The 27,808-nt window shown below is 43.9% G+C and overlaps 1 protein-coding gene across 1 annotated transcript; it reads right to left on the reverse strand.

Moving 5' to 3' along the window:
• Positions 1–4,553: 4,553 nt before the first annotated feature.
• On the reverse strand, positions 4,554–27,808 carry palm1b (paralemmin 1b). The gene is made up of 6 exons (XM_053434699.1): positions 27,433–27,808; positions 14,519–14,564; positions 13,089–13,169; positions 7,341–7,456; positions 6,706–6,776; positions 4,554–6,322 (listed from the first exon to the last, which is right to left on the reverse strand). Coding segments are annotated over exons 1-6 (696 nt in total). The 5' UTR covers positions 27,435–27,808; the 3' UTR covers positions 4,554–5,942.

Here is a 27,808-nt window from a genome sequence, read left to right on the forward strand (position 1 = left end):
CAAATTGTTCGCTGGTCCCCAGATACTTCAATTTGTACTCATTTGGAATGATGTTTCATTATCTGTTCATTCTGTTATTGATTGTATAAAACAATTATTTACTGTGTATTAAAAACTGCCTGCTGAAGTTTTATAAGTCAGATCACTACAATTAATGTCAAAGAAAGGTGTTGAACATTCAAACTTGAGATGCTGGAATCAGACTGAATTCTGATTCTGATTGAGTTTTTCAATTAGGCTATCAGAATAATTAGGGTTGAGTTAAGTATGAACTATTTTGAGTTAAGTAGTGTACATGATGTAGAATAAATATTAATTTAACAATAGATATAGTTTTTTAATACCTTGTGTTCATGTATTTTCAGCCAGCTATAGCATGGAACAAATGTTAACTATTACTTTAATTGGGTGGTTTCACATGAACAGAGCATCAATCCTGATATCAAAAACTTGGCTCCAATATTTTAATCTGAATTAAGTATGAGTTTAAATCTGTAAAACAATTTAACTGAAAATACTCAAAGTGTGAAAACCTCATGTTTCTACTCAAGCTTCATTGATTTCACCTTTATAAGAGGAAAGTCAGTAAGGATTTCGAGAGTCAAGCCATAGTTATAACATATTAGATTAATCCATTGTATGAGTTTTGTAGCATTGAATATAGAAACCAGAATGTAAAGGGAGAAAATACACACATCTACTTATTCACGATGACATAGATCTAGAACGCTTGCACAAAAAAAAACTGATAATCCTGATTATACCATAGAATTTGACAAAGTGTACTGATAACCATTGTGAAGACCTATTCAAATGAAACCACCCACACTGATTGGCTCAGTGTGATGTGTGAACAACAGAACTGGTTTAGGTGGAGACAACACAATGAAGATGGTAATTGTCCTGATACTGTATCAGATTACTGTCCTCACCGAGAGGTGTCATGTCAGGGACATATTCTAACTGAAAGTTTCACACGCGATACAGAGAGTAGAAGGGGAACTGATCGGCTTCGGTTGCTGCGCATGTGTGTTATTAAAAAAAAGCCACTAACAATCAGTTTACAAGTCACGTACACCTCTAAGTTAGACCAAAGGTAATGGCCACACAAGTGCTGGATACAAAAGTAAACAGTTAAAACAAGTAAAACAAAAGCTCGGCGGTATTACCAGAGGAGATTAGTGTTTGAGGACATACACACAACACACACAACACAGTTTCACTATGCAAACAGCCAACAGGGACACGCACACTCTGTAATTAAACAGAATCAGTGATAATAAAAACTACCGAACTGGAAGCAAAACATGATAGTATAGAAATTCCAATTAGGGAATGTGCATTGAATTCTTTGTATAGTCATAATTATAGATGGGGAAAAGCTCATGTATCCTAATGTATTTAGTTGCCTATAGCCCTTTGTAATTGAGTCTTGGTGGTTCATATGAAGAAGGAGGAGGAGGAGGGGGAATATCAAGAAACGGGTTGTCTCATCGTGTTAGGAACTGAGATGAAGAGCTGCATGGTCGGGTGGGAGAGAAGCTGAGAAGTAACACAAACCAGGATGAGGATGCTAATGACACCAGTCAGACATTGGCGATGTGTGTTATTTGCTCCTGAAAAATATATGAGCCATTGGATGTCAGCTGGTGTGTAAAAGAACACTGTTGCACCACAGAGGACGACATCTTGATTTCACCGTTTTAAAGGAGGTTGGATTTTAAAGGAGATATCATTTTATGGTTTACTCATTTTAAATTGGTTGTCTATCTTAATTTGTGTCTACCCGGAATCGCAGAGGATCACATTTGACAAACTAATCACAGAGGATAAGGTAATTTACCAGTACCTGTTACCATAGCAGCAATTTGATTTTGATTAGACCTCTTAGGGCTGACTGGGATGATTTATGCGCTGCATCCTTAAACAAATTTCTGTGTTGGGTCTCGTGATCCCAGAAATTTAATTTCCTCTCTACCCTTGCAAATTGATTTGAAATGAAACCTTGCATTTTCTTTCCATCCCCCCCATGACTGTTTATGTTCCACTGGTTGGATGTAGGACATTGATGTTGTTCAAATGCGTGTTTGTGTTTGTTTGTGTGTGTGTATGTGTATGTGTATGAGTGTGTGTGTGTGCGTGTGTGTGTGTGTGGAAAGCATTGTCAGGGGTGTGACCTAAAAAACCAGCACACAATATATTCTCTGTCTCCAGTTCTTCCTCCACATCAATGAAATGTTGAGATCCCAGAGATTGAACTCACAAACAAAATATGCCACAGTCATAACGGGCTCAGAACAATTTTATGATTATTATTTATCAGACACAGTGGTGCTGCAGCATAAAGAAATGTAATTATAGCTGCAGTGTTTACTGCCCCTTTTCAAGGCCTCCCCTTTGTCTTCCAAATTCACCCTTTCTTTCTGACACACACACACACATACACACACACACACACACACACACACACCCTGGCCCTACATTATATTTGTCAAGACTTAATGAGACCTATTTACAGAACAGCAAACATATGCTCTCTAGTGGCCTATTCTGGAAAGTGCACTTTACAAAATACTCAAGTCAATTTGTGTCTTCAGATTTAAAACTAAAATCCAATAAATGAGAAATATATTACTGCTCTTTCATGCTTTAAATATGTCCTCTTTCTATTCAGTATTCATATTTTATTATGCCTCTTTATTCCCTCTCTATAATGAAGCGACATTCAATTGTACATCTCTTGTTTTACTAGATTGTGTGTTAGCCCTATAAAAGTTGGAGGTTATGTATATATTACATGTATATGTGTGTATACTCCTGTGTCCTCTACCCATCTGTGACTCCATCAGCTAAGATGCTAAAACACACCACCCATCATTAACTGCAGCTCATCTGCCCCGCTCCATCCACAGCGTGCACACATTACCTTAAACACATACACACTTGTCTGACTTGCTGTAAACAAACAGTAGTTTTATTCAAGATTAAACATTTAGACGACCACAGAATAGATGAACAGGCATTGGCTGCTGTTTCTGCTGCTGTCCCAGAGACCCACTATTAGGCAAAGCTTTAGCTTAACAACTTTACATGTTTGTGTTTTTTTTTTTGCCCTGTAGCTATACACATAGATATGCATGTGTATATTCTGTATATACATAGACTGACAGTTGGTGTCTTGCATGAAGTTTGTATCCCCCCCCCCCCCCCGAAATGTTGAAAAAACAACAAAGCATGTAGGTTGACTTTTGATATAATAAAAGATAACTGTAAAATAAAAAAATAAGGAATACATACGAGGATACAAAGTCGTCCTTCAAGAAACCAACAGTCTGCATATTACCTACCATCCAAGCTGCACTTATTTATATTTATTAGTACAATTATCTACTACACTTGTTTATTTGACCCTCTGGAGGAGAAGGCAGTGTTTCCAGTGGGTCATCGTGACACTGAGCAGAGCAAGAAAAAGCCCGGTTTAAAAAAAATGGCGGCAGACAGACACGTCCAACCAACTGAATCTGACAAAGGCACCAACAATACAACATGTTATTTTTGTCTCTTTTAAAAATACACACATCAAATACAATATACTGCCTTGCAAAGAGGCCATAGGAATGGAAAAAAAAAGTTAAAGAAACATGAGAGTCAATATACGGAAACAAAGCTCCAAGTTGTACAATTAAAGTGGAACTGTACGTATGGAAAGCACAGACTATAATTCATCCATCCACGCCTGTCGACCTCCTCTAGGAATGTTAGAAGGGATCATTTCTCTGGTGGTAAATAGAGGCAGGACTTGAGTCAATGCATCTGGCACTGAAGGTTGCAAAAAGACTCTTCAGCGAGTCACAGCAGGAGGCAGTAGATTCCCACGGACCCTCTTCACCAGCAAGACAGCGGGGACGAGCAGGACGAGAGTTGGCGGATGGCGAGTGTTAAAAGGCGAGACTCAGGATTAGCACCAACTTCAGAGGTTTATGAACTGTGTGTCTCAGAGCGTGGAAGGCGGGGTTGGGTGATAATGATGATGATGATGATGATGAGGAGGAGGTAACAGTGACGGTGGGATGATGAGTCAGAGATAAGGATGAGCCCGAGGGGAGCAGAAGCATTGTTGGCTTTGCCTCACTGACCCAGACCATGCATGACCTCTACTGAGGGAGAGATAAGGGACAGAAATGCTGCTAATAGTCTTTCAAGGTTTTACATTGCTATGGTGTAAATGCACAAATTGTCTTTCTAGCAGCCTGAATAGTTTAAAATGGTTTGTCTCACAGAATAAAACCTATTTCTAATTCAGCGATGACTAAAAACATTCTTAACCTGGGCACAAATATTCTTCATATTGTGCTCTAAGGGCTGAAAAGGTTGAAGGTCACAAGAGATGAGTATTTATGTCTCAGCAAAGTATTTTCCAATGTCTTTTACTATCTGAATATCTATTCAAGTACTAACGAGGGGGGGGGCAGGTCTGCAGAGTAAGCATCAGGGGTTAAACTGGGAGCGGAGGAGGACAGAAACCAGCAGCCGACCAACACCACACAGGGAAATTACAGAATCATCAGATTTTATTTGGTTGATAAAGAGACAAAAACCTTCTTCTTCTTTTTTCTTTAGTTTTTTTTTTTTTTTACCGCCGAGCGAACTCGCCTCTTCTTGTTATGACGGTAGAGTGAATCCCAATTTAACCCCTGGACTTTACATTCATGTGAACGTGACAGCACAGAATAAAAAGACCGAACAAAAGTGACAAAGACAGTCAAAAATGTTGCAAGGCTTCATGCAGTGCTACCTCATAAGATTTACATTGATTCTACGGCTGAGAGAGCAAAAAATCCTTAAAGCATTTCTAGTCGCTGTGCAACGGCTTCTTAAGTGTGTCCATCTTACTCGACAAAAGTAAAAAGACAAAAGCTGTGATCCTCGTGTACACGTGTCAAGTACAGCGTCTATGCAGTTTGCAACGTGGTCAGTGTTGTAGTTTCCCTATTAAAAGTCAATGCATATCTCTAACACCGCAAAATTATACTCACCGTTACCGATCGAAACACTTGTGTGACTTTAGATATGAGCACATATGAGTCTAAGAAAGCACGGACACTTGTGATGATTGTTACGCTAAGTGCTTACAAGCTTTACATGCAGTTAATGGTTGGGGATGGTATAGAGAAGCCAAAAACAATAAATACATTGTATAAAACATAATTTCATATCAATATATTAAAATACTATTTAAAATAATATCTTAGACAATATTGTAATATGAAATTGACTGATAAATAGTTGGTAGGCCTACACAGACAAATATATATTTATATATATTTAAGTATCTGTATCCTTCATAGTTTGCTGTTAAATGGTTTAGAGTTTCCAGATCCCCCCCCCCCCCCCACCCAAGTGGGTTCGCAGTACAATCCAGAGAGCTAATACAGTTATTACAGTTTTTTTCCCCCCAACAATAATGACAATGAACTTACAGTACACAGTCCCATAATTAAAGATATACATACTGAATACAATATAAATGTCAAGACAGAAAAATAGAAAAATATCAATAGAAATCAAAAGTCAAATACATATCAGAGAAAGTATACCGAGTAAAGTGTACGTATGAGTCTTTGTGGTTCTTGTTGTAGCTGGAGCTTGTATTGGCTCTCATTGTTGGTAAATCGGCTGTGTACTTCGCTTTCTGTTATTTCCCCCCAGTCCTCACACACACACACACACACACACACACACACATACAGACACACACACACACACACACACAGACACACACACACTTCAAATACAGACACATGCCTGCACAGATGCACAAGTGTGTCCCCATCCACACACACACACTCACACAGATGCAGGTGTGTCCCCATCCACACACACACACACACACGCACACATTTACACACACACACACACACACACATTTACATGCACACATCTCACATGACCGTGCAACACTTGCAGGTCTGTTTCTTCTCCTTCTCCTTCTCTCCCTCCTCCCCGGCCCCATTGGCCTTCTCCTTCTCTGCCATGCTGCCGTTGGGCGGCGCCTGCTCGTCGGCGGCTGCCTCTCCGCCGGCCTTCCCCTCCCCGTCTTCGATCACGACCAACTCGGCCTTCACGTTGCCGTCCGCCTCCTCCATTCCCAGGGCCGTGCGGCTCTCCTGCTCCTCTTCCACGGTCTTGTAGCCCATGAACACCAGCGTGACGGGGTTGTCCTCGCTGGCCTGGTCAGGACTGGGACCCAGCAGCTTGGCCTCTATCCCTGTCACCTCTCTCTTGGGGGTGTGACCGGAGGTCTGCACTACTCCATTTTCACCTGCAGGGGGCACCAGAGTATCATGGAGAGGTTAGGGTCGTGCAGAGGCAAAGAGGTTGGTCCAGTGGGGGGGGGGGGGGGGGGGGGGGGGGGGGGGGGGGGAGGGGGGGGGGGGGGGGGGGGGGGGGGGGGGGGGGAGGGGGGGGGGGGGGGGGGGGAGGGGGGGATTTCAGAGAGACAAAGAAAGAAAGGAAATATTGTTTTAATGGCCCCCGGCAGAGAGGAAGAATTTAATAAAGCCAATGAAGAGGCCGTTATTAGAGCACTCTCTCTCTCTCTCTGTCTCTCTCTCTCTCTCTCTCTCTCTTTTATGACACTGGTCTTAGGGCCGGGTTGCCATGGTTTCCTGCGTGATCATGTGTTGCCATGGATACCAAACTTACCTCCATTTTCTTTGGCCACACCCTGGTTCTCTGGCTCCTCGTTCTCCAGCTCTTCAATGTCTCGCTCCAGCCTGGCTCACACACACACACACGCACACACACGCACACACACAGACACACACACACACACAAACACACACACACACACTTCATTATTCAAATGAATATAGCTATTTACAGAGATCATACTGTGATGAAGAGTAAACACTTTGAGTATATAAGTGATACATGCTTGGTTGTTGCACCAGGACGTACACACAACAATAAATGGGACAAAATCACAATCAACGGTGTATTAATACTGTAACATCTGGATGGAAGTACATTTCTTGAGATTTCTCTCAGGACACATCACATGACCTCCAAAGCATCATCATCCCTGTTTGCAGACGGGGGCGACAGATCCTCACACAGCGACAGATCAACCACCTCTGTTTCTAATTTTGTTTATAAGATAATACAGCTCCATTCTTCCTGCTGTTTACAGTTTTTCATTTCTGTTTCACCACTGTACCCACGCCTACAGTTCTACCATAACAACAAGAGTATTTTCTCAAACTTGTAAACAAGACAATGCTCTGGACAGTGAGTTGCACAGATCGGACATGCAGAGGTTTTCACTATGAGCTGCTGACCTGAGGATGACCTGCTCCAGAAGTTTGGTCTTCACCTCGTCCTCGTGCAGACGCTTCTGAGTCTCCTCCTCGGCCGGAGCTCCGTCTAACAACCAGCGCTCCCTCAGTGCCTTTTGCTGCAAGTGGACACAACAAATAAAGACAGAGGATAAACACAATGCAGTGTGATCAGGTAGATGACTTTTTCCCTGTTCCATTGAAATTGTGGTAATAATGTTAATGTAACAGCATGGAATCTCCATATATTTGGAGTACGGGTGTATACAGTAGTTTGCTATAATCAATTTAAATCAAATATATTTGTATAATCTCCACAAATCACAGTTTATAGCCACATAGGGCCGAAGACTATCGGTGCAGCATCCACCTAAACCTAAAAAATGTGAATAAAACCTCAGGGAGAGTCACAAGGGGGGGGATTGCGTGTAACAGAGCACATCAGCAAAATAACCATATTATTGTGTAGGTGTATTAATGCTTCATGCTTCTATGCCAGAAGATAAGAAACATAATTAAAAGCATCCAACACAGAACCCTTGATCATGCATCTTTCTCCCTTAGCAGCTGATCAATTCCTTCGCAAGAACCTGTTATCTGCCCTTTTTCCACTTCTGTGTAATTTATTCCAGAGAGAGATTAGTGGCCCTTTCACTGGGAGAGAAGGACAAGCCCTTTAGCTATAATCTACAGGAGAATATACAGCAGGGAGCACGTCCGCTGCGTCTCTACAGACTGCTGCCACTCAGCGATTCTGTCCCACACTTCAACTCCTGCCAACTGGTCGCTGCCAAGTGGACTTTGGCCTCCAGCCACAGCATCAAGGCTTCTGGCACCGAACAGAAAAACTCCAAAATACAATGTAATTTCTCTCATTATACTTAATTGAAATGTAGAGAAGTCACTGAAACATAAAAACAAAACAGCTCACATCATAAAAAACGTCAAACTTTGCCAGGAACTGGACAATAACAACACAACTGTCTTAACTGACTCCTTGTGTGTGCAAACTAATTCTAATGGCTTAAGATAAAGTTACTTCTATTGCACCCTAACTAAAAAAATAATATTAATGGACACAACACAGGAATAACACAACCACACTTTGTTCCATCATGGATTTGTCTCTGTTCTCTTGCCGTCCACTTCCTCGACTCTTTTTCAATCGATGTTTATTTCGTTCATCGTTTTCCAAACAGCTCAGTATCTTTATCCTGCCCCCCCATCCACATTCCCTCCTGCAGATAAGCTAATATCAAAGCAAATAGTTGGCGTGCTCCGAGGTAAATATAACAGTGCAGCTGTTGGACCGTGCAGGGAGAGACAACCCTGCTTGGCCATATGGAAAAAGTGCAAGTGAAAAGCTCTTGTTTTCACGAGTCTGAGTGAAAATCTGGACCGGAGCTTGATGTGAATTCCTCTCCAGTGATGCAACAAGAATTTCCAAAAAACCTCCCCCTGCTTATTCCCCCCTCTCCGACTCGACCCCCACCCCTTCCTCCCTCTTGCGTGAATCTCTATCCACCATGGAGTTCATGAACTCCACTTATAGGTTGTGTTGTGTCCCTCCCCAGTTTGTGTTGCTGTGTTCCTGTGCGTGAAAGTGGCTGTTGTTCTGTTTTTACTCGTACTTTCATCGCTGAGGAATTCAGCTGCAGACACCCAGCTGCACAGAGCTTTACAGCACAGACTCACACGGTGTAACTCTACACTGCTCATACCCCAGCCCTGGTCTCCTGGGCACTCACTCCAACCCTGCTTCCCCCTCTCTCTCACTTTCTTTCAGTCTTGCTCACTCGCCCTCTCGCCACACCTTACTACCCGATGCCTGACATCACTAATGTACTCACTCACGTGCGCACACACACACACACACACACACACACACACACACACACACACACACACACACACCAGTCTACACGGATGGTCGTAAAGCTGGAGTGCTGAAGCTATGTCTCTCTCGCCATTGTTCTTTGGAGTAAAAGCTGCTAACGTAGCAGACAAAGGGCGGAACTATGACACACACACACACACACACAGACACACACAGACACACACATACACAGAACAGCTGTAGGGACAGGAGCTTCAGTTTAAAATTCATTTAGCATCTGTCCAAAATCCATTTTTTTCAAAATAAGGGTTATCCAGTCCGTGTAAGTTGTATTGTTTCATCAACCGTAGCATTCAAAAAGCAAATGATGTGTCAAATGCCAGAAAAGCAGGAAACAGATATAGTGTAGTTGTACAAAGTTAAGGTAACACTTTGTTTTTACACTTAGGCTGATGAGTGAGCTGTAGACAGAGCCCTGCTAGCAGTTTCCACCTGTTTCCTGTATTTATGCTAAGCTAATAAACCCAAATGTAACTCTCGGTAAAAGAGCAAAAAAATGTGTTCATAAATGTCAAACTATCCCTTTGACAACTTTGATGACTAAATATTGTAAATATTTCATTGTGGAATATCATTCATAATTTGTTTCTCTATGAGCTGCGTGTTTTCAAAATGACATGTAGAAGTTTTAATTACTTGCATGATTATATTTGCCATGGTTTGCTAATTAAAACCAGAAGTCCCACTAATGCTTTCTGTGTTAACTACATTGTAATACCACATGTCACCATCTTGTCTGCACTGTGAGTGAGTGTATGTGTGTGTCTGTGTGTGTGTGTATGTGTGTGTGATTGTGTGTGTGTGATGCTATATGAGTGTGATTTAATGGATTGCCAGGTACACCATTATAAAAATGTGGTGCGTTAACAGAGACATTTATTGAGTTCTACACATGTCGGCCTCTGGTAAAGGAATACTTGCTGTGGTATGCACAAAGAGCCTTCTAATTCTCCTAGTACAGCGTGATTACACTTCCCCTCTGTGTGTCTGTGATTGTGTGTGTGCGATTGTGTGTGTATGTCTGTGTGTGTGTGTGTGTGTGCGTGTGGGACGAAAGTGGGGTGCGGTGGTTGTAAGAGCTCTTTCCTGTTGGTGGGAGTGGGACAAAAATCTGTTTCCTCTGCCAAAGCCCACCGCATTGTCTGAGGCTTCTGTGTTCTTTTATGAAGCAACACATACACACACACACACACACAAAACGACCACACGCACACGCAGACACACTCACACACACATAGAGATACACATTTACAAAAGTTTACTCTGAAAATAGAAAAAGTGGGAGCATGCAAGGGCAGTAGAACAGGTCACGAGCACTTTTACAAGAAATGCCCATTTGACTGAACTCTGTCTCACACTTACACACACACTCACACACTCACACACTCTCTCTCACACACACACACACACACGCACAAACCCACACACAAACTCACACACACAGCCTTTGCTCCTATCTGTGACCCGCTGAATTGTCCGTGGCTGAAATAGCTTTGATAGTGCTGACACACCTTGGCTCTGATATGAGTGTGTGTGTCCGCATGCATACAGATTTGAATGCGTGTGTGTTTTAGGGAGTGTGTATGTGTGTGGTTGTGTGAATAAACAGCGTGTGGGGGGGCTGCCGGCGTTATCTGCCGTCCACTCTGAACATTCCAACACAGCAGCAGTTCGGGAGTATCTCACTCTGTCGGTTTGATATTTTGTGTGTAAAGAACTGCTGAGCGTTATGTTGTTGGGTGGGAGTCGGACTCGGGGGCCGGATTCCAGTAAAACACCGGACTGACCATCAGTTCGTTTGAAGTTCAGGGAAGAGTAACAGAGAGTCCTGCAGTGGTTCAGGTTACTCTCTGCATACATTAATAGCATCAGTGTAATGGCTCCAGTGGCTACATTTAAAGTTGAATTTGGCAAAGAGTTTGCCCGGTTCACTTAACGCACTCGAGGGCTGTTCGTCAACACCGCACGGTGGAATGTGCGAGTCAAGGGGAGTGAATAAAAAGATCAAAGGCAAAGACAACACAAGACCCTTTTGGAATGAAACTACATCTAAGACGATTCGAGACAACCCTGGTCTGAGACTTTCTACAGAAACAACTTTCTAATCTGACTGTGGCTCAAATGTCTCAAGATCCTTTCATCTCATTGGCTTCACACGAGAATTCGTAAGGTCCCAAGGAGGTGCAGTGTTGAATTTGATGCAATTCAGACACTTGATATGTTCAATATCGACAAAAGTTGGATAAGCAGGCGACCAACGCTCTGGAGCAGCGGGGGCTGGGCCTCATCAACGATAGTGACGCTGTTGATCATGAGGTCACAGGTTCACGACAACTGATTCTCCAGATCGGGACTCTGCTTAATGAGTCGAGCTTCACCGAACTTTGACTAAAGAGGTGAACAGCTCTTTTTGCAGCTTCAGGGTTCTGTGGACAGAGTCCTGCAGCCGGTCCCTTTTACAGTTTCAGAAAACTGCAACCAGCATCAACACAGGCCAAGTAAACAGTCCTGTTCAAAACAGGCACTAAATATATGTATATTAAATAGATAAAGATATTACATTACATTACATTTCATTTAACTGACGCTTTTATCCAAAGTGACTTACAGTAAGTGCATTCAACCAAGAGGATACAGACCCAGGACAACAAGAATCAAGAAAGTACAATTTCTTCAAAATAAAGCAAACTACCAAGTGCTATAAGTAAGTGCCATTTAAGTGCTACTAAATTGTTAGTTTAAAAAATATTATATTAAATATATTAAAATGTGTTTACCCCTAGAGCGATTTGATAAGCAGCAAATGAGGAGTGATAAAGAGTGACTGCTTTTAAACCTTAGTCTTCTCTCTCCATCCGTCCATCCAGCCCTTCACACTGTGTGTATTCTGTAAATCAAGTGCTGCATTGAGGGGTCCGGTCAATACCAAACCTTTATTACTCTCTTCCCTCCTCATCCACCTGAAAGGTGCTAAGAACATCTACTTCCCAGCCTCCCTTGGTGTTTCTTACAGATTCAGAGTGCACAGCCGCGATCGATAGAGCACAGTTCTCGAGGTGCTGCGAATTAAACCGGAGCTCTGTGAAATTAAAAACAACACTTAATCGTTCTTCATTCATGGACTTGATCAGGGAGCCGTGGGTGGATTTCTTCCCAGGAGCTGATTCATATAGTGATGTCAGCATGTGCTGACCCGAGGTGGAAATAACAGGTAAACTGGAAACATGTGTTCACTGCACAACAAGTGAGCACATAAAAAGCATGAGGCAAAGGAAGGTGTTGGTGTTTTGAAAGAAAGGAGGAAGTGAGACCTGGTGAGACTAAGTGTGATGTGCAGACTGGGGTGATTACTGCTGCAGACAGGGGCAATTATTTATGGTCTCAAACCTGTTATATCCTCCATGTTAGCAGACGGGACACGGGGCACATGCAAAAATCAAAGAGTTCTTATTACACTGTTGTATGTGTGTACGTGTTTATGATTTGTATCTTGCTAGGTTAACACCGGCTGACGACACAGCAGCAGCATGACGGGAGTGACACTATGATCAAGAGGCCGACTGTACACACATGGTCCAGTCGTGTACTTGGTTTTAACCTCGTCTGTAGTCAAGTTAAAAACTGAACATGCTCAACAAGGCTGCAAACCTGAAAACGTCCTCCTGCTTAATTTACTCGCTGCCTCCTGAACAGAAGCAAACAAGCGCTCCAGATGTTTGTGGACATGTTTGTATATTCTCCAAACATAACTACAACTAAAGCTTTCTCAGGAGTGTAGTAGAACAAATAGGCCATGTGCTAAATGTGTGTGTTTGCATGCCGAGGTGTGTGTGCATGCTGAGGTGTGTGTGTACCTTGAGATGCTGGAGTTGCCTTCGGTCATCATCCAGCTGCCTCCTCTTGTTCTCGATCTCCGTCTGCTTCTTCCTTTTCTCCTGATACCGCACAGAAACACTATGATTACTCTGTGTTCTCTGCACAAAGTGGACACAATAATATCAGGAGCGTTGTTATTCCAGTGTTCTCACCACGCTGCGCTGGATACGGTCGATGTTCATGAATTAAATATCAAACTCTGACATTTTATGTCCGAAAGCATCGAAACATTATAATCATTGCCAAGGTTTTAATGTGAATGAATAGATGGTAAACTTGAATGGATGCAGGTGTAATTGTGAATGCAAAGGGAAAGACAGATATCAGATGGTGTATTACAATAAATGTGTATTCATAGGCTCCAATTCAAATACAAGTGAACTGGAGAAAATGTTTGGAATGTTGACGAGAAATAAAAAAAATGTATATTGATTTTTACGCTGCTTTAATAATACTCATAGTAAAGGCTGTTTTTAGAAATACTTTCCCACCAAGTCTCCACACTGTGGTGCAACATTATGAAGTACATTTACATTAGTGTAAATCACTTTGATTAAATTTGTTCTCTGGTTTCACATTATTAAAGCAATCTATAACTTTAGGGGAATTTATCCAATTAGAGCAAAGCTGAGCAAGAGATTTGTGAAAGGCCGAGACGAGGCCATAATGATGTGGTATGCTGTTGCATCATGGAATATAATACACTCAGCAAGTAATTCTACGTTTAATATTTTGCGTACATTGAAACGCGAGTAAGATGAAAAGATGTGGCACATTTTTGTGTATTTATTTGTCCAGCTCAGAGACAGTTATTAGGCTGTGCCCACTCAAAAACAAACCTAATTAAAATGTGTTTTTATCACTGTCATACACAAATTGTACAGGTTTTCTAATAAAAAAAAAAACTGTCTCTTATTTCATATACCACAATATATCTAACTATTCTGGAAAGAAACATAGATATTTTATCAGAGAACGCAGAAAAATAAGAAGCTTAAAGTACAAAAGACCGACTGATGGAGAGCAAAGGGAGGAGGAGACGCACTGAGAGACACAAGGACAGACAGAAAAAAAAGGCATCGAGCTACTGCATTAGCTTTAGATGTCCGCTAATGGGTGAAGGAGATGGGATCTAAAAGGTTGAGCCATTAGGACGCGCAGTCAGATCCTGACAAGCAGATATGATTTGTTGTTTGTACACTGAGCAGCGTGGCCCGATGTGCCCCCTGTATGTGTGTGTATGTGTGTGTCTGTGTGTGTTTGTGTGTGTGTTTGTGTGTGTGTGTGTGTGTGTGTGTGTGTGTGTGTGTGTGTGTGTGTGTGTGTGTGTGTGTGTGTGTGTGTGTGTGTGTGTGTGTGTGTGAGAGATTATTAAGAAGAAGAGACAGTGTGAGTAGGACTAACTTACAGAGATGGCCTGGATTCTCTCCTCTTGGGACACTTCATCAGCCATCCTGATGGAGAGGGAGAGAGAGGGGGAGAGAGAGGGAGGGAGAGAGAGGGAGAGAAAGGGAGAGAGAGAGAGGGAGAGGTTACAACCACACACGGAAACCAACATCTGACATTACACAAAGTGACACCCAACCCTTCTCAGCCGTAACGTTCATTCACCGGCCGTTTAGCTTCCAACGACTTCCCAGTGACTGAGGTTAAATGTCTCTCAGTGGGCACTGAATCAGTGTCTCTTCTTCCTGTCACTGAGGGCATGCTAAATGTGCTAGCTGGGCGCTGCTGGAGATTCCTGCCCTAATGGGTTCCAGACCCTGAGCTCCGGGATGGAGGATGGACGGAAGCGGAGCTGAGGCCAGGAGGGAAAGGACTGCGACTGTTACTATGACTGAATCATGCTTCCCCCCCCAAAAAGAGCCATATATCCTACATCCAGTTTCCTTTTCTTTTCTGTGGGTGATTAAACTTGCTCATGACAGGACCACGTCAAACATCAGAGGAGATGTAGATATTAACCCTTGTTAGTTTGTAGGATTAGGCAAAAAACTACTGAAGGGATAACTGGGATATTCTGCTGGGGGAGGGAAAAGGCGCAAGTAACAATCCATGAAATTCTGAAGACGATTTTAAAAGATGAACTTTGACCAGTTTTCACTAACGTTGTGTAGAAATGTATTTGAAAGGGCTCAACACAGTCTCTTTCCACAGAACTGTGTGATCTTAACAGTGTACTCAGACTGTAATGCACTGCATGACACTGCAGTATGTACAGTATGCAACCTTTTGCCACTAAGCATGAGATTTGTCAGCTGACAAAAAAAAAAAGGCTGTGGTCTGATGATATAAAAAAAAAAGCAGTTTGTATCTGACAACTGTTCAACTGTACAGTGTGCAGAGGATCTTTCATTTCTCCAATATATCAGATACAATTCTCACATTGAAACTGGGCTGATAACCTTTGTTGATCAAAAACTAATTTGTTAACTGATGACTCGTTTAAGTCTGTTGTCAAGTGGCAGATATTACAATTAGATTTAAAATCACTGTAATTGAATATCTTAGATTTGTGGCTGGACAGAACCAAACCTTGGGACACATCAGGTCTTTATGATGGACATTTGCCCCATTGTTGCAGGCCAAAAGACTAATCAATAACCAATAACAGATGAATCGATAATGGCTTTAATCGCCATCCATTATGATATCACAAGTTTACATTTAAGACTAATGGATGACCTTATTGGACTCCTCCAGAGTCCGAAGACAGGACGATGGGGATATGTTAATTGGAGAATCTTTATTGACCATCGGGTGACAATGTGAATCCTAAAGTGATAGTTACTTCTGTACAAAAACACTGGTTTGATAACATAATGTCAGACGCCACTGACTCAGAGTCTCAGGTTGTTTATCCTCCAGCTACTCACTCTACGATCTGTCTTTTTAAAACACACGACACAGTTTTGCCTTTTCCAGCCTGAGCTGACTCTGCATCACGACACATATGGAATCCTCGTGTCTCTGCACTGGACCAAGCTCTTCAGAAAATGACTATGACAAAACATCTCGGCATCACTCTCCGCCCACGCCTCTCCACTGCCAGCACAATGTGTTGAACTTGTGTGATTGTGTCACCGCCTCTGATGAGTGTCCAGGACTCCCACGGTCACCATTTGAATTTGCTTGCATCATTTCTCACAAAGCTCGAATTGTGAGAAGAATGAAAGAAAAGAAAAAACTCAGCATTTCAATGGACCTCATTCCTTCTCTCTCACTGTTGTTGCAGGGTTCGGTGTGATTGCTCCCAGACCTGCAGTGCAATGGCACCAGCTCCTCTCAGGACCTAGATAAGCGTACGTCTGGTTTCATGCTTGTTAGTCACTGTCCAACCGATGAAGCTGTCGCCCTGACAGGAAACCTCAGGGGTCTATTATATTGAGCAGAGTTCCTGTGAATATATCTGGCTTCTCTGCATACACACACACACACACACACACACACACACACACTCACTCTCTCTCACATCGCCATCACATGGAGCCCTTGGGGGGGGGGGAAAGGAAACCACAATCATCTGATCGAGAGCACACATAAACACACATACTGTACATACACAGATTGCATTCTTTCTCATTCTCTCCGTTCCCACTGAGCGAGCACAAACAGAAAGACTGTTTCTGGAGATGAGACAACTTTAACCAAGATGAATATGTCTAATCAAAAGTAAAATACATCAACTAATAACTAAGTAACTCGGATTTCAAAACTTCATTATGTTGTGAAGACCTTATTTTGTGTTGTAATTGTGGGCTGACAGTGTTTTATAGTCTGTTTTCTCTCTGGATCTCTTTCCCCTCCCAGCCCTCGGGTTACAGTGGAAGCGTAGCAGCTCGCACTCTGTGCATCTGGAAGCTCATCTGGATCATTTCATCAGGTCTGGGAGCGCCGGCTGAATTCTGCTGTTATTGAAAGACTGACCATCCTGACCCGGGTGAGGTCACCCTGAACGTGAGCACAGAGGAGGCAGCTCCCAGGAGAGAGGAGGTACCGATGGAGCCGGTTACATGTTTTCTTATTAATGTCAATCACCTCGGGAAGAGAAATCAGGTGCAAGACGAAGAACTCCCAACTAAACCAGAAGAAGAAGAACTCAGCTTAGACACAAGACCCTCGTCTGAATGTAAATGTCAAAGCTTAAGAAAAATGTATAATTTAACTAGAAGGAGGACAGCACATTCATCCAGCAAGGCTAACGCCCTATCTCGCCATGTCCTGGATCCGCCCCTGATCTGGAGCTCTGCCAAAATTCTATAGGTTCTCCCCCGACCCATATCGCAATCCTGTCCTTTAAGTTTTGTGGTAATCAGTCCAGTAGTTGTTATGTAATGCAGCTTACTCACGAACAAACAGACGTCAATGAAAACTTAACCGATAACTTGTATTTTCCTGAACATTTACATTAACAAGGATTACATATAGTAGCAAAAATGAAACATAGTCATCAGGTCAGTGAGTACTTATTAAAACCAAATATGGGTAGAATATCACTCAAGTGCACTAATGTTGCAAAACTCCACCAAGGCCCAACAATCCCCTTTAAACCACATTTAAATTCAATACAGATCTTGGTTTTAATCTGGATCTGCAACAAATTACACACACATATTATTTTGAAGATGAGGAATCAACAACAATGTTGAACAAGGTTAAGGAAAACAAATCCTTGGTCAACACTAAAATCAATGGGTTCCTCTTTTGGTCATGCCCCAGTTTTTTGCAAAATCCTGCTAACTGACAAAACAACACCAAAGCAAAAGCAACGTTCATTGGTGGAGTTAATTCAATAACATATATACAGTATATTGAAATTCTGAGCTATAGCTTTTTATTTACCTGATGCAATTAATTCTAATTTAAAATCTTTTAGTTTTCTTTTACAATTTCAACTTGGACAACGGAGCAACCTCCCTTCATCGTGCAAGTTGTGCAGAAAGCAAGTTAGTCCCGCCACCTCTCATTAATGATGGACACACAGGGGGAAAGGAAAGCAGACACATAGACAAGCATCTTTGCAGCGTAGTTAATTAAATCATAATTACATGTATGACCGGGAAGGGAAGACATCCAGTGAGGAGGGCAGTCGCTCACAAACAGACCAGCAGAGACATAAGAATATGATGGAATAGAGTGAGACAGGACCTTGAGGCTCAGTGCTCTTAGCCGTCAGACAGACAAAAGACCAATACTTCCTAAACTCATGGATGTTTTTGACAGCATGTCAGGTGCAGAGTCGGGGGAAACCGACTAATGACCGGCCCTTATTCCCTGCTGAGTGCACTGTTCCTGTAGCATTTCCAGGAACACATTAACTGCCCTACACAGCGCCTCAGCATCCTCCTCTAATAGCATTGTGCTCCTGGTCCTCTGGCACCAGCAGTTTACACACACACACACACACACACACACACACACACACACACTCTCTATCTGCACTGAAAAGCCCTAAAAGTGATTACTTAAAGGCCTGTGGTGCTAAATGTATAACAAACCTGCTGAGCTTGGATGTTGGATGTCGAAGTTTGGATTTACGACTCTACTCTCCAAGGTGAGAAGATAAGGGTTTCCTTACAGTGAGTAAGCTGATTACTTTAAAAACCTTTTAAGGTAGTTTTTTTTCTAAGTGAGGAACCAATATGATCCGAAAAGTCTGTTAACACTGTATTAATTATTAATGTTACACAGTCTGGGAGGATGCTGCAATGATGTGTACTGTGCATGAGAGTAGATAAACTGCAGGAGAGTCAGTGTGTCGGGTGTGGCAGATTACAACAAGTCTCATCACCGCTAATCTAGGATTATCTTAAACTGACACCACAAACAATCTGGAATTGGACACTGATGCATCGTGGTTCTGATCCTGAGTCATGAAGATGGTCTTTGGTCCGCACAGTTTAATCACCACAGGTCAGATAAACAGTCCATTCCCAACAGGCAGGTTTACAATGGGAACTGTACCAGTGAAGCCAAACCCAACCAATCAAATCTCTAGAATATGAACATGAATGCACATCTTTTCATATCGGAAAACATAAACGCAGATACTGATACGACCATAAAAGGCAGATATTGGCTGATTATTATCCGATCGATAAAACGGGGTCTGGCTCTAGTGTAACTCAATCACTGCTGTGTTTTAAATGGATCTGGATACCGAAAGAGATCTCTGATCGGAAATGTCTGTGAACCACACTGAAAGGAATTCTGAGGCTTGTTGGCCCATAAGCGACATTCTTGCTAACCATTCAGAAACCAGAAAGTGAGATCAGCTCGAGCGACGGGTTTGTCAAGAAGCCTGAAGTGGAGGAGAAAAGAGAGATGAACTGAGAGATGAGTTATGCTCTTTCACAGCAGCTGCATTCCACAGAAACAACTAATAAACGAGACAAATATCCTCTAATGGCCCCAGTTCTACGATGATGGCAAACGCCTTCTAATAACCTCATGAGTGTCTTCTGAAAAGGAAATGTGTTCACTCAGGTGTTCATTGAGAAGAGTTTAATGGAAACTGTGCAGCCGCAATGAAACTCATCAGCACACTCACAAAAAACAACTATCTAATGGAGAGGTGGAGGAATGACATCACTGAACTCATTAGTGTTAGAATCTAGAAATGTGATCAAGGTACACACACACACACGCACACACACACACACACACACGTACACACACGTACACACACACACAAACTCCTATTGATATAATGGAGAAGTAGAAAAAACGAGGTGGAGGACGAACAAAGTGACAAATCACAATTTATTACTCTTCAAATCTAGAAAAACTCCAGATGTGACTGAGGTAAGGTGTGGATTTCTATTCTTGGATTAGATAGGGTGCACACACACACACAGACACACACACACACACAGACACACACACTGTCTGGCACAGAAACGTCTGCCTCTTCAGGGAGAAAGATGAATATGAATCTGACTCTTGAGCTTAATGACCCGGGCCCTGCATTTCAAAAACGCAGCGACTCTGGAAAAGGAAACTAATCCCGAATCCCCTTCACACTCTCCGGGCTGGAGTGGCACTTCTCTCTCCTTCTCTCTACTCCCCACTTCCATGGCTTCCTTCCTTCAGGCCTAAAGAGCACAGGGACAACAATCCCCCCCCCCCTCCCTATCTGCTCCGGCCACACACACACACACACACAAACATTATCACACATTCACCCAGACACACACGCACACTCGTCCCAGGCCGGCATGCAAGGCCACAACCCCCCCGTCCTCCTCCACCACACAGGCAGCTCAGCGACTTCTAAGCACAACACAAATTATGCCCAACACAAACAGTGCGGTGCCAATAAAAACCGAAGGAAGTCCGCTGAGGTCACATGTTAGTATTCCAGGGGTCAGAGGGCAAAACCTCCTTTCTCCCCCCCTGAGGTCGCCCCACAAATAACAGCCCTGTCAGTACAGACGAGGGAGAGACGCTCTGTGACATCTCTGTCGAGAGGACAAATGTGAAGCTTCACACAGACACGTGGGCGTCAGGGAGAAGGTCAGCGAGGACCGAGAGTCTGATTTGACTTTTCAATTTGTTCCAATTGGCCACAAGTTAATGAGCTGGTATTTTGAATATGTTGTTGTTGTTGTTGTTTTTTTAAACCAAGGCAGAGTTAAACAAATAAAAGCCCCCCTGTGATTTAGTGATGCTCTTACATAACGTACAGGGACAGAGTAAAGAAGCAGAGACTGAAATATCCTTTAGTTCTGAACACCAGTGAAGCTCCAGGAGGATTAGACCATAGATTATCCAGAATGCCAATAAACACCATCTTGTGATAAGACCCCCCCTGCCGGGTAAACTCTCACATCTCTCACATCTCTCACATCTCTTAAGTGTAACCCCAACCCCAAAATGTTTCTATCTTCAGACCCTGGTGACTCCACTGCATTATTTTTGGACTTGACAAATCTCCTCCGACGCCACACAATGCATCTTACCACTGTTCTAACGTGCTGACTGTAGCACCACGTTCACTGAACTGACCTGGATTATGTGTGATTTTTAAAACCAGAGCCACACAGCTGGAGAACTGGCAACCTTTGCACTTCTCCTCTAATCTCCATGAACAGATTCTTCATGTGAATACGGAGATTTTGAAGCCGGAAGCCTTCTGCTCTCCGTTTCTGGTTCTAGTTTGACCAATCGGGTTTGAACAGGGTCTGGTTGCAGAGCAAAAGAGGCTATAACTGCATCAGCTCTTTAATGTATCAGCATTCATATGCAGGCAGCTGTTATTAGAGATAAGTCTAAATGTTGTTTGGGCCTAAAATGATTGATTCATGGGAACTTGTTGGACTGTAAACAGTGAACAGGGAACAGAGGAAGGAGTCTTGGCCCAGATATCTGCTGTCTACACTAGAAGCCCCAAAATATGGGCCATTGCCCCCAGAGGCGACTTCATCTTTATCCTATAGCCGATGGGCTCCGAATGTTTATTGACGTCTACAACCAGTGCTTTCTTATGCATTATAACCCCCCCCCTCACCATGTTGACCAGCCTCTCAACAGATCTTCAAGAGCGGCCAGTTTAAAAGCTGCAGTAGTCTCAGACCAAGAAGACAAACGTGTTTATGATTGTTTCAAACTACCTCAGTCGTAGGCAGGAGTCCCGTTGTCCTCTCCTGGATTTCTACGGACTTTATACTAGGAGGCCCGAACATTCGTGTTCATGCAGCAGCTGTGGAGTTAAGTGCACGTCTCAAAGCAGCTCTAGAGCGGGTTGAGATGCGATAATCGTTCAGACACGGGGAAAACAGGCCAGGATTTGTTCATCTCCCCCACTTTCTCATATCGGCATATCTCGACTTATCAGTTTCAGAAAGTGGCCAGAACGATCGCTGTGCCTCTCGTGAGTCTCCTCAAAGACGTCCTCGCCCTGTGTCTCTTCTCCCTGGATTCCTCCTCACAGATTCGCCTTATGACCACATTTCTCCACTTGACCTCACTCGACCTTTGTTACTCCTGCTACAGTAAAGCTTTACACTGCAGATTTTGTGGCTGTCGTGGTCTTTGCCTGTTCATTCTTACACATCCAGCGAAATGAGTCCACAGCTCTGATCGCATCTTAATCGATCTCCAGTGTTTCCATAGTTCGGCTTGTGGAATGCAAAGCGTCTTCGGTGCCACTGAAACAAACTGCCCATTCCAATTGTGGCAGGTTTACTACAGGCAATGCACGAGTATTATGAAGTATTAGTATTAGTAAATAACCGTTTTGCTCACCGGATTGATTTGAAATACATGATTTTTTTAAGTAAATCTGCCAAATAAGCAGGTTCCAGCTTTTTCAAATGTGCAGATTTGATGCATTTCTTGCCAGAGGACTGATCTCTCACTGGTTGGACAACACAAGCAACATGAAGACGTCATCTCGAGCTGTTTGAATCTGTTTGTTTGAGACAAAACAATTAAAACACCAATTCAAGATAACAGCTTGCAGATTACGTAAGAATGAAACACTATTCTTAGTCGCAGCCGTACAAACAAAAGCGTGACACAGCTCACGGTGGAACGTTTGTGGAGCGAGCTTCCAGCAGCCGTTAGAGGAACCTTTACCCCCGGGGCCCTTCGCTCCTGTGGTTGTCTCTTAGATTCGCAGCAAACACAAACGGCTCCACGACCAGGGAACGTCGACAAAAGAGCTGAGTCTTGAATCTGCTCCAGACAGAGCGGCTGGGTTTTTACAATGTGTCCTTTGTAGGGGGTGTTCTCGCCGGCCTCCATTTGAATGTTAAGTGTAGCCAATGCTATAAAACAACTTGAGTGAATCCCCTAAATGTCCTGGCCTGGATCGCACTTTAGAAAAACCCGTCACCTGATCGTCGGTGGTGGAGAGGAGAGGAGAAGGCCGATAGTTCTAATCATCAGACTGCTTCATGGTGCAAAAGCAAAGTAACAGCATTAGCATCACCTGCTGACACCACTGCTTTTTATCTGCGTCTCCGTTGTGGAGTCTCTTATGCCCCGTGTGGTCTCTACCTCCTGGTCAATCAGCTGAACTCCATATATCCGGACGTAGGAATAAGAAGCCTACACACTCGCATTATTGGAGCGGCCTCGGTACATTAACACAGGAACCATTAGGGCCACATAGGTGCCCCCCCCCCCTCATGGCAAGATCCCAATCCCCACTTAATGCTCTCAAGAGGGTCGAGCAATTGTTTAGGCTCAGTGTGTTTGTCCAGCCTCCTCTGGGATTTGAAAATAAGACTGTGTGTATTTCATTTACAACGGGGACACGATCTAATATTCCTCCTTCTTCTCTCCCTTAAGCCAGATGTGTGTGTGTGTATGTGTGTGTGTGTGTGTGTGTGTGTGTGTGTGTGTGTGTGTGTGTGTGTGTGTGTGTGTGTGAGGTTATCTACAGTGCAAAAAAGATGGATTATTTCTCTCTGCTGCTTATCAATAGTGCTATTGATATCATTTCTGCAGCTACACAGATGATCGTCATATGAGTGTGGGTGTATGTGGGTTTAGGGAGGGGCCCAACACACACCACACACACACACACACACACACACACACACACACACACACAGACACACAAATGAACAAACGTGGCTGCTGCCGAGCACATCTCCCTCTGAGATTAAAGCGATTTATGGGCTAAAAATGACAATTTGTGTGAAGACAGACAATCTGCTGGGAAGAGAGTGAAAAAAACCAATCCTCTTCTGCCTTATCTGTCATGACGAAGCGGTTAAGACAGAGGGGATGTAATGAGAGATGGAAAGAAAGAAAGAGTGACTACCCAGGAGGAAGAGAGACGGAAGAGATTCATAGAAAGAGAGAAAGAAAAAACCCAGAGACAGAAAAAAGGGCAAGGAGGAGTGCATCACGTAATCTAATAATATCTCACGTCTCAGAGATGTTCCTCCTTATCGCTACACTCAAAGCTTTTACTTCCACTTCCTCTTCCACCCAGCAATACCATCTTCCAGCACGTGTGTAACTGTAATGCACGGCCTTCATTTTCCAGGGGTGGCTTACTGGTCTGGTTTTATAACCGAGGCAGAAATGGTTCCTTAATGACGGCGAGGTCGGTGAGGGTAATTAGCAGTATCCATCACTCGTGGGCTGCTCCTCGCTCCGAGCAGGATGTGAACCCATGAGGAGGCCGGCTGTCCTCTGGTAATCATGATGTACCGCCCGGTTGTGCCACGGAAATGTTGCATCCATGCAGCAGCAGTATTTGTGCTATGTTAAAAGTATTATACTATAGGATTTACCTTTAACCTTTAACCTTTGACAAACTGCTGCCTATTCACACAATCAGCAGCTACAGAGAAACATTGGGAGTTAATCTGTGTGTGTCCAGGAAATATCCTGCTACACAATATAGATGATGGTAAAGTTGTGGTCCTCAAAACTAAAGCAATGACTCGAAATATGCTGTAAAGAGAGGTAACGCAAAGTTAGGTGATAATAAGTTTGTGTCTGCGTTTGTCTGTTAGTTAGCAGGATTACGCAAAAACGACTCGAAGGATTTCCACAAAACTTGGTGCTACACAGATCAGGAGAGAACCCATGAGATTTCTGTGCTGATCCGGATCACGAGTCGGATCCAGGAAATCTTTCTTTCCACTTTATTTGACATTGCGAGATGGGATATTTGATTATTTACTTCCCAGAAAATAATTCATGGAACTTGATAGAAAAGAGTCTGAAATGTTGAGGGGACTGATATGTGAGTAAACATGAGTTTGTGCAATTTGGTGCAGATACAAATCAGGATAGTGAATCTAAATGTGGTTGTATAAGGTGAGTGGGGATGTGCCATTCGAGTCCATTCTACATACAATGAGTCACGTGATCCATTAATACGAATGGATTGGAGCCACTTTAATAATGTGTCGTGGTGTGACTTGACTTGCAGATTGCTGTAGAGATGGATTTGTGCCAAAGCAGCTCTTTTTTTCTCGCCTGGTTATCAGCAGCGACACGGTCATGTCACTTGGACGTCCTTTGCCTATTTTAAGTGTGTTTATCAGGGCTGTGTGTGTGTGTCTGTGCTGCTTTTAGCGACACAGACACACACTTTCACTTCAAGGAGCGGCTCAGCGTGTTGTCACAGTCCTGGAGTTCAGAGCGTTTACTGAGGAGCACTTTGAATGTAGTCGGTCGTAAAGAGTTTTACTCGCTCACATTTTTCACTGACAGTCCGAGATTAGGAATGAGTGACCTTCTGCTTACCAGCCCATTTAGCTTTATCTAAACTGGTGAAGGCAGATCCATCCCAGTGCCCGGCACGCCAGACCAGGAGACAGTAAACACACACACACACACATACACATACACACACACGCGCGTGCACACTATCCGTCTTTTTGTTTCAGGCGTGCAATGCTAAAACAGACTACACCACACAAAAGGCCGCACATATTCAAACAAACAGATACACACACTTATTCATACAAGCGCACAAAACCCCCACACACACAGACATGTGGCTGTCCAGAGTCCTGATGCCGGATGATGATTGGGTGGACAAGACAAGTGCTGTCAGCTCCAGAGCGGCTTGCTGACACAACACAGAGCGGCCGAGCGGAGACAGACCCTCAGCTCGCACACGGCCGGGCAGAGGCCTATGTTGGATTTGACATGTCTCACACACAGACACACACACTCGACAAAAATGACAGAACAAACGGCAAACAGCAGCAAATATGTGCCTCTGATAAGTTCACTCTTCATCCTTTTGTTGTCTTGATTTGTGTTTTCTGACTAAAACTAGAGGAACTGTTATTTCCAACAGATCTTTTGTAAAGTCTGGTCAAAGGTCACATGTGTAAGCACCTTATGGCAAAGCTTCAGTCAACCTGAGTTTTAGGATGTATCTTATTTTATTAGGTTAAATTTAGTTAGACGCTGAAACTAAACCCAGTCATCCCACATTACTGAGGTTATGATCCAGAATCCAAACTGTAACACGTTAGATAATATCCCAACAAAAGGACCAAAGAGTGCAGAAAGTTCTCCATCTCCCTATTCCCAGAAACACATCATCATTACTGGGAATTGAAATGTGTCTCCAGCTTGTAACCCCTTAGAGTCGATAACTTTCACTGCACTTATCGTGTCTGCAGCATTTCCAGGAATCGAACTGGTCCCTCTGGTTGTTTTCAGTGATAATCAGACACTCGATGTCCTGCATCCTTCGAGGGACTCCCACCAGTTCAAATACAATGGGCGTGTCATGTTTGTGGACACTATGCTGTGGTCTCGTAAACAGAGGTGTTGTCCACACAGTGACACCGGCTCACAGGACAGAAACAAAATAACCTGGAGAGACACAATGGACACCGGACCAAACATCAACACACTCTTTGTGTGCTGGTAACCTGCTGTGATCAAAACAGCAGTACATCACCACAAGTGGAAAATAGCTCCACAACATAAACACGAGCCTACGTGATAATTCTGAGAGGGTGGAGGAGAGAGGGAGCAGACTCCATCACCAGTGGCCACCAGAGAGTCATCTGGTTTCAAACCAGTCTGATGAAGGTCTCACACTAAACCCAGCGTGCCCGACCCACTGCACAGGGTAAATTCCAGACAGGAGTATGTAATGGCCCAGGTTTATCAGCTCATGCGCGCCATGTTGGAGCAGGCTGCTCACATCACAGCACCAGAACACCCTGTCGTACCCTCCTCTTCCTCCCGGCTCCTGCACAGCCAGGCGGCCGCATCTCCCTCCTCTCCCTCCACTCTCTCTCTCCTCTCTCTCTCTCACAGCCGTGGAGCAGCGGTGGCGCCACTGGAACATTCAGACATCCTGAAAAAAAACCTGGGCTCTCAAAAAACCGATCGATGATACACGATGGATCATCTAACGCGTAAACATGTCATCCAGATACACCTGTCGTCCGGGCTGCAGCGCACGGCTCGGTGCAGCGGCCCCGGAGCCCGTGCGATGGACTGGAGGATGTTGACATGACATAATAACGGTGCAGCCATTTTTATTCTATGATAACCCCCCCCCCCCTCCCCAAAAAAAGCAGCGTGTTATTTCTAAGCGTGTCCCTCGGAGGATGCTGCGCCCGAGTTGTAACCTCGCAATGATGCAAGCGATCATGGCAGGGTGTTCACAGTGAGCGCGTCCACAGATAGCATCTATAGGTTTGCTTATTTCTGCTCTGGTTCAGCCCTTGCCTCCATCTCCCTCTTCCGTCCCCTGCCTGCCCCGCACCAGAGGATGCTGCTGCCGCCGGGAAGCTGCACACACATCGCGCCTCTGGACAAATCCCCCAAAAAGCGGCTCAGCCACTGGAAAACACTGCGAATCACGACTTTACTCACATGCAGATTCGCTTCCCCGCCGCGGACGTCTCCCAAAACCAGGCTGTCTGTCGTCTTGTTTATTTCTGAGCGTCAATTCGGAATACTCTGCCACCCCTTCCTCCTCCTCCTCCTCCTCCTCCTCCTCTTCCTCCTCCTCCTCTACTGCTGCTGCTGCTTCTTCCTCCTCCTCTGAGAGGCAGCCTGCCTGGTAATGCTGAGGTGATGCCGCGGGGCAGCGTGTGCGCACAGCCCGGCAGGAACGTGAGGACGGAGGAGACCGAACGAGGATGGTTTCCTTCTGGCGCGAGAAAAATACGCACGGTGGTTGCGGCGGCGCTCTGGTGCGCAAATCTCACGGGCCGTGGGGCGTCGTCTGAAGGCAGGTTGTAGTCAG

Source organism: Pleuronectes platessa, chromosome 11, assembly GCF_947347685.1.
Source record: "Pleuronectes platessa chromosome 11, fPlePla1.1, whole genome shotgun sequence".
Lineage (NCBI taxonomy): Eukaryota > Metazoa > Chordata > Actinopteri > Pleuronectiformes > Pleuronectidae > Pleuronectes > Pleuronectes platessa.

Coding starts and splice junctions, on each gene's coding strand:
- palm1b (XM_053434699.1), bottom strand. Junction 6,777..7,340: donor CTGGAGCAGGTCATCCTCAG/GTCAGCAGCTCA, acceptor TGTGTGAGCCAG/GCTGGAGCGAGACATTGAAG. Junction 6,323..6,705: donor TGTGGCCAAAGAAAATGGAG/GTAAGTTTGGTA, acceptor TGCCCCCTGCAG/GTGAAAATGGAGTAGTGCAG.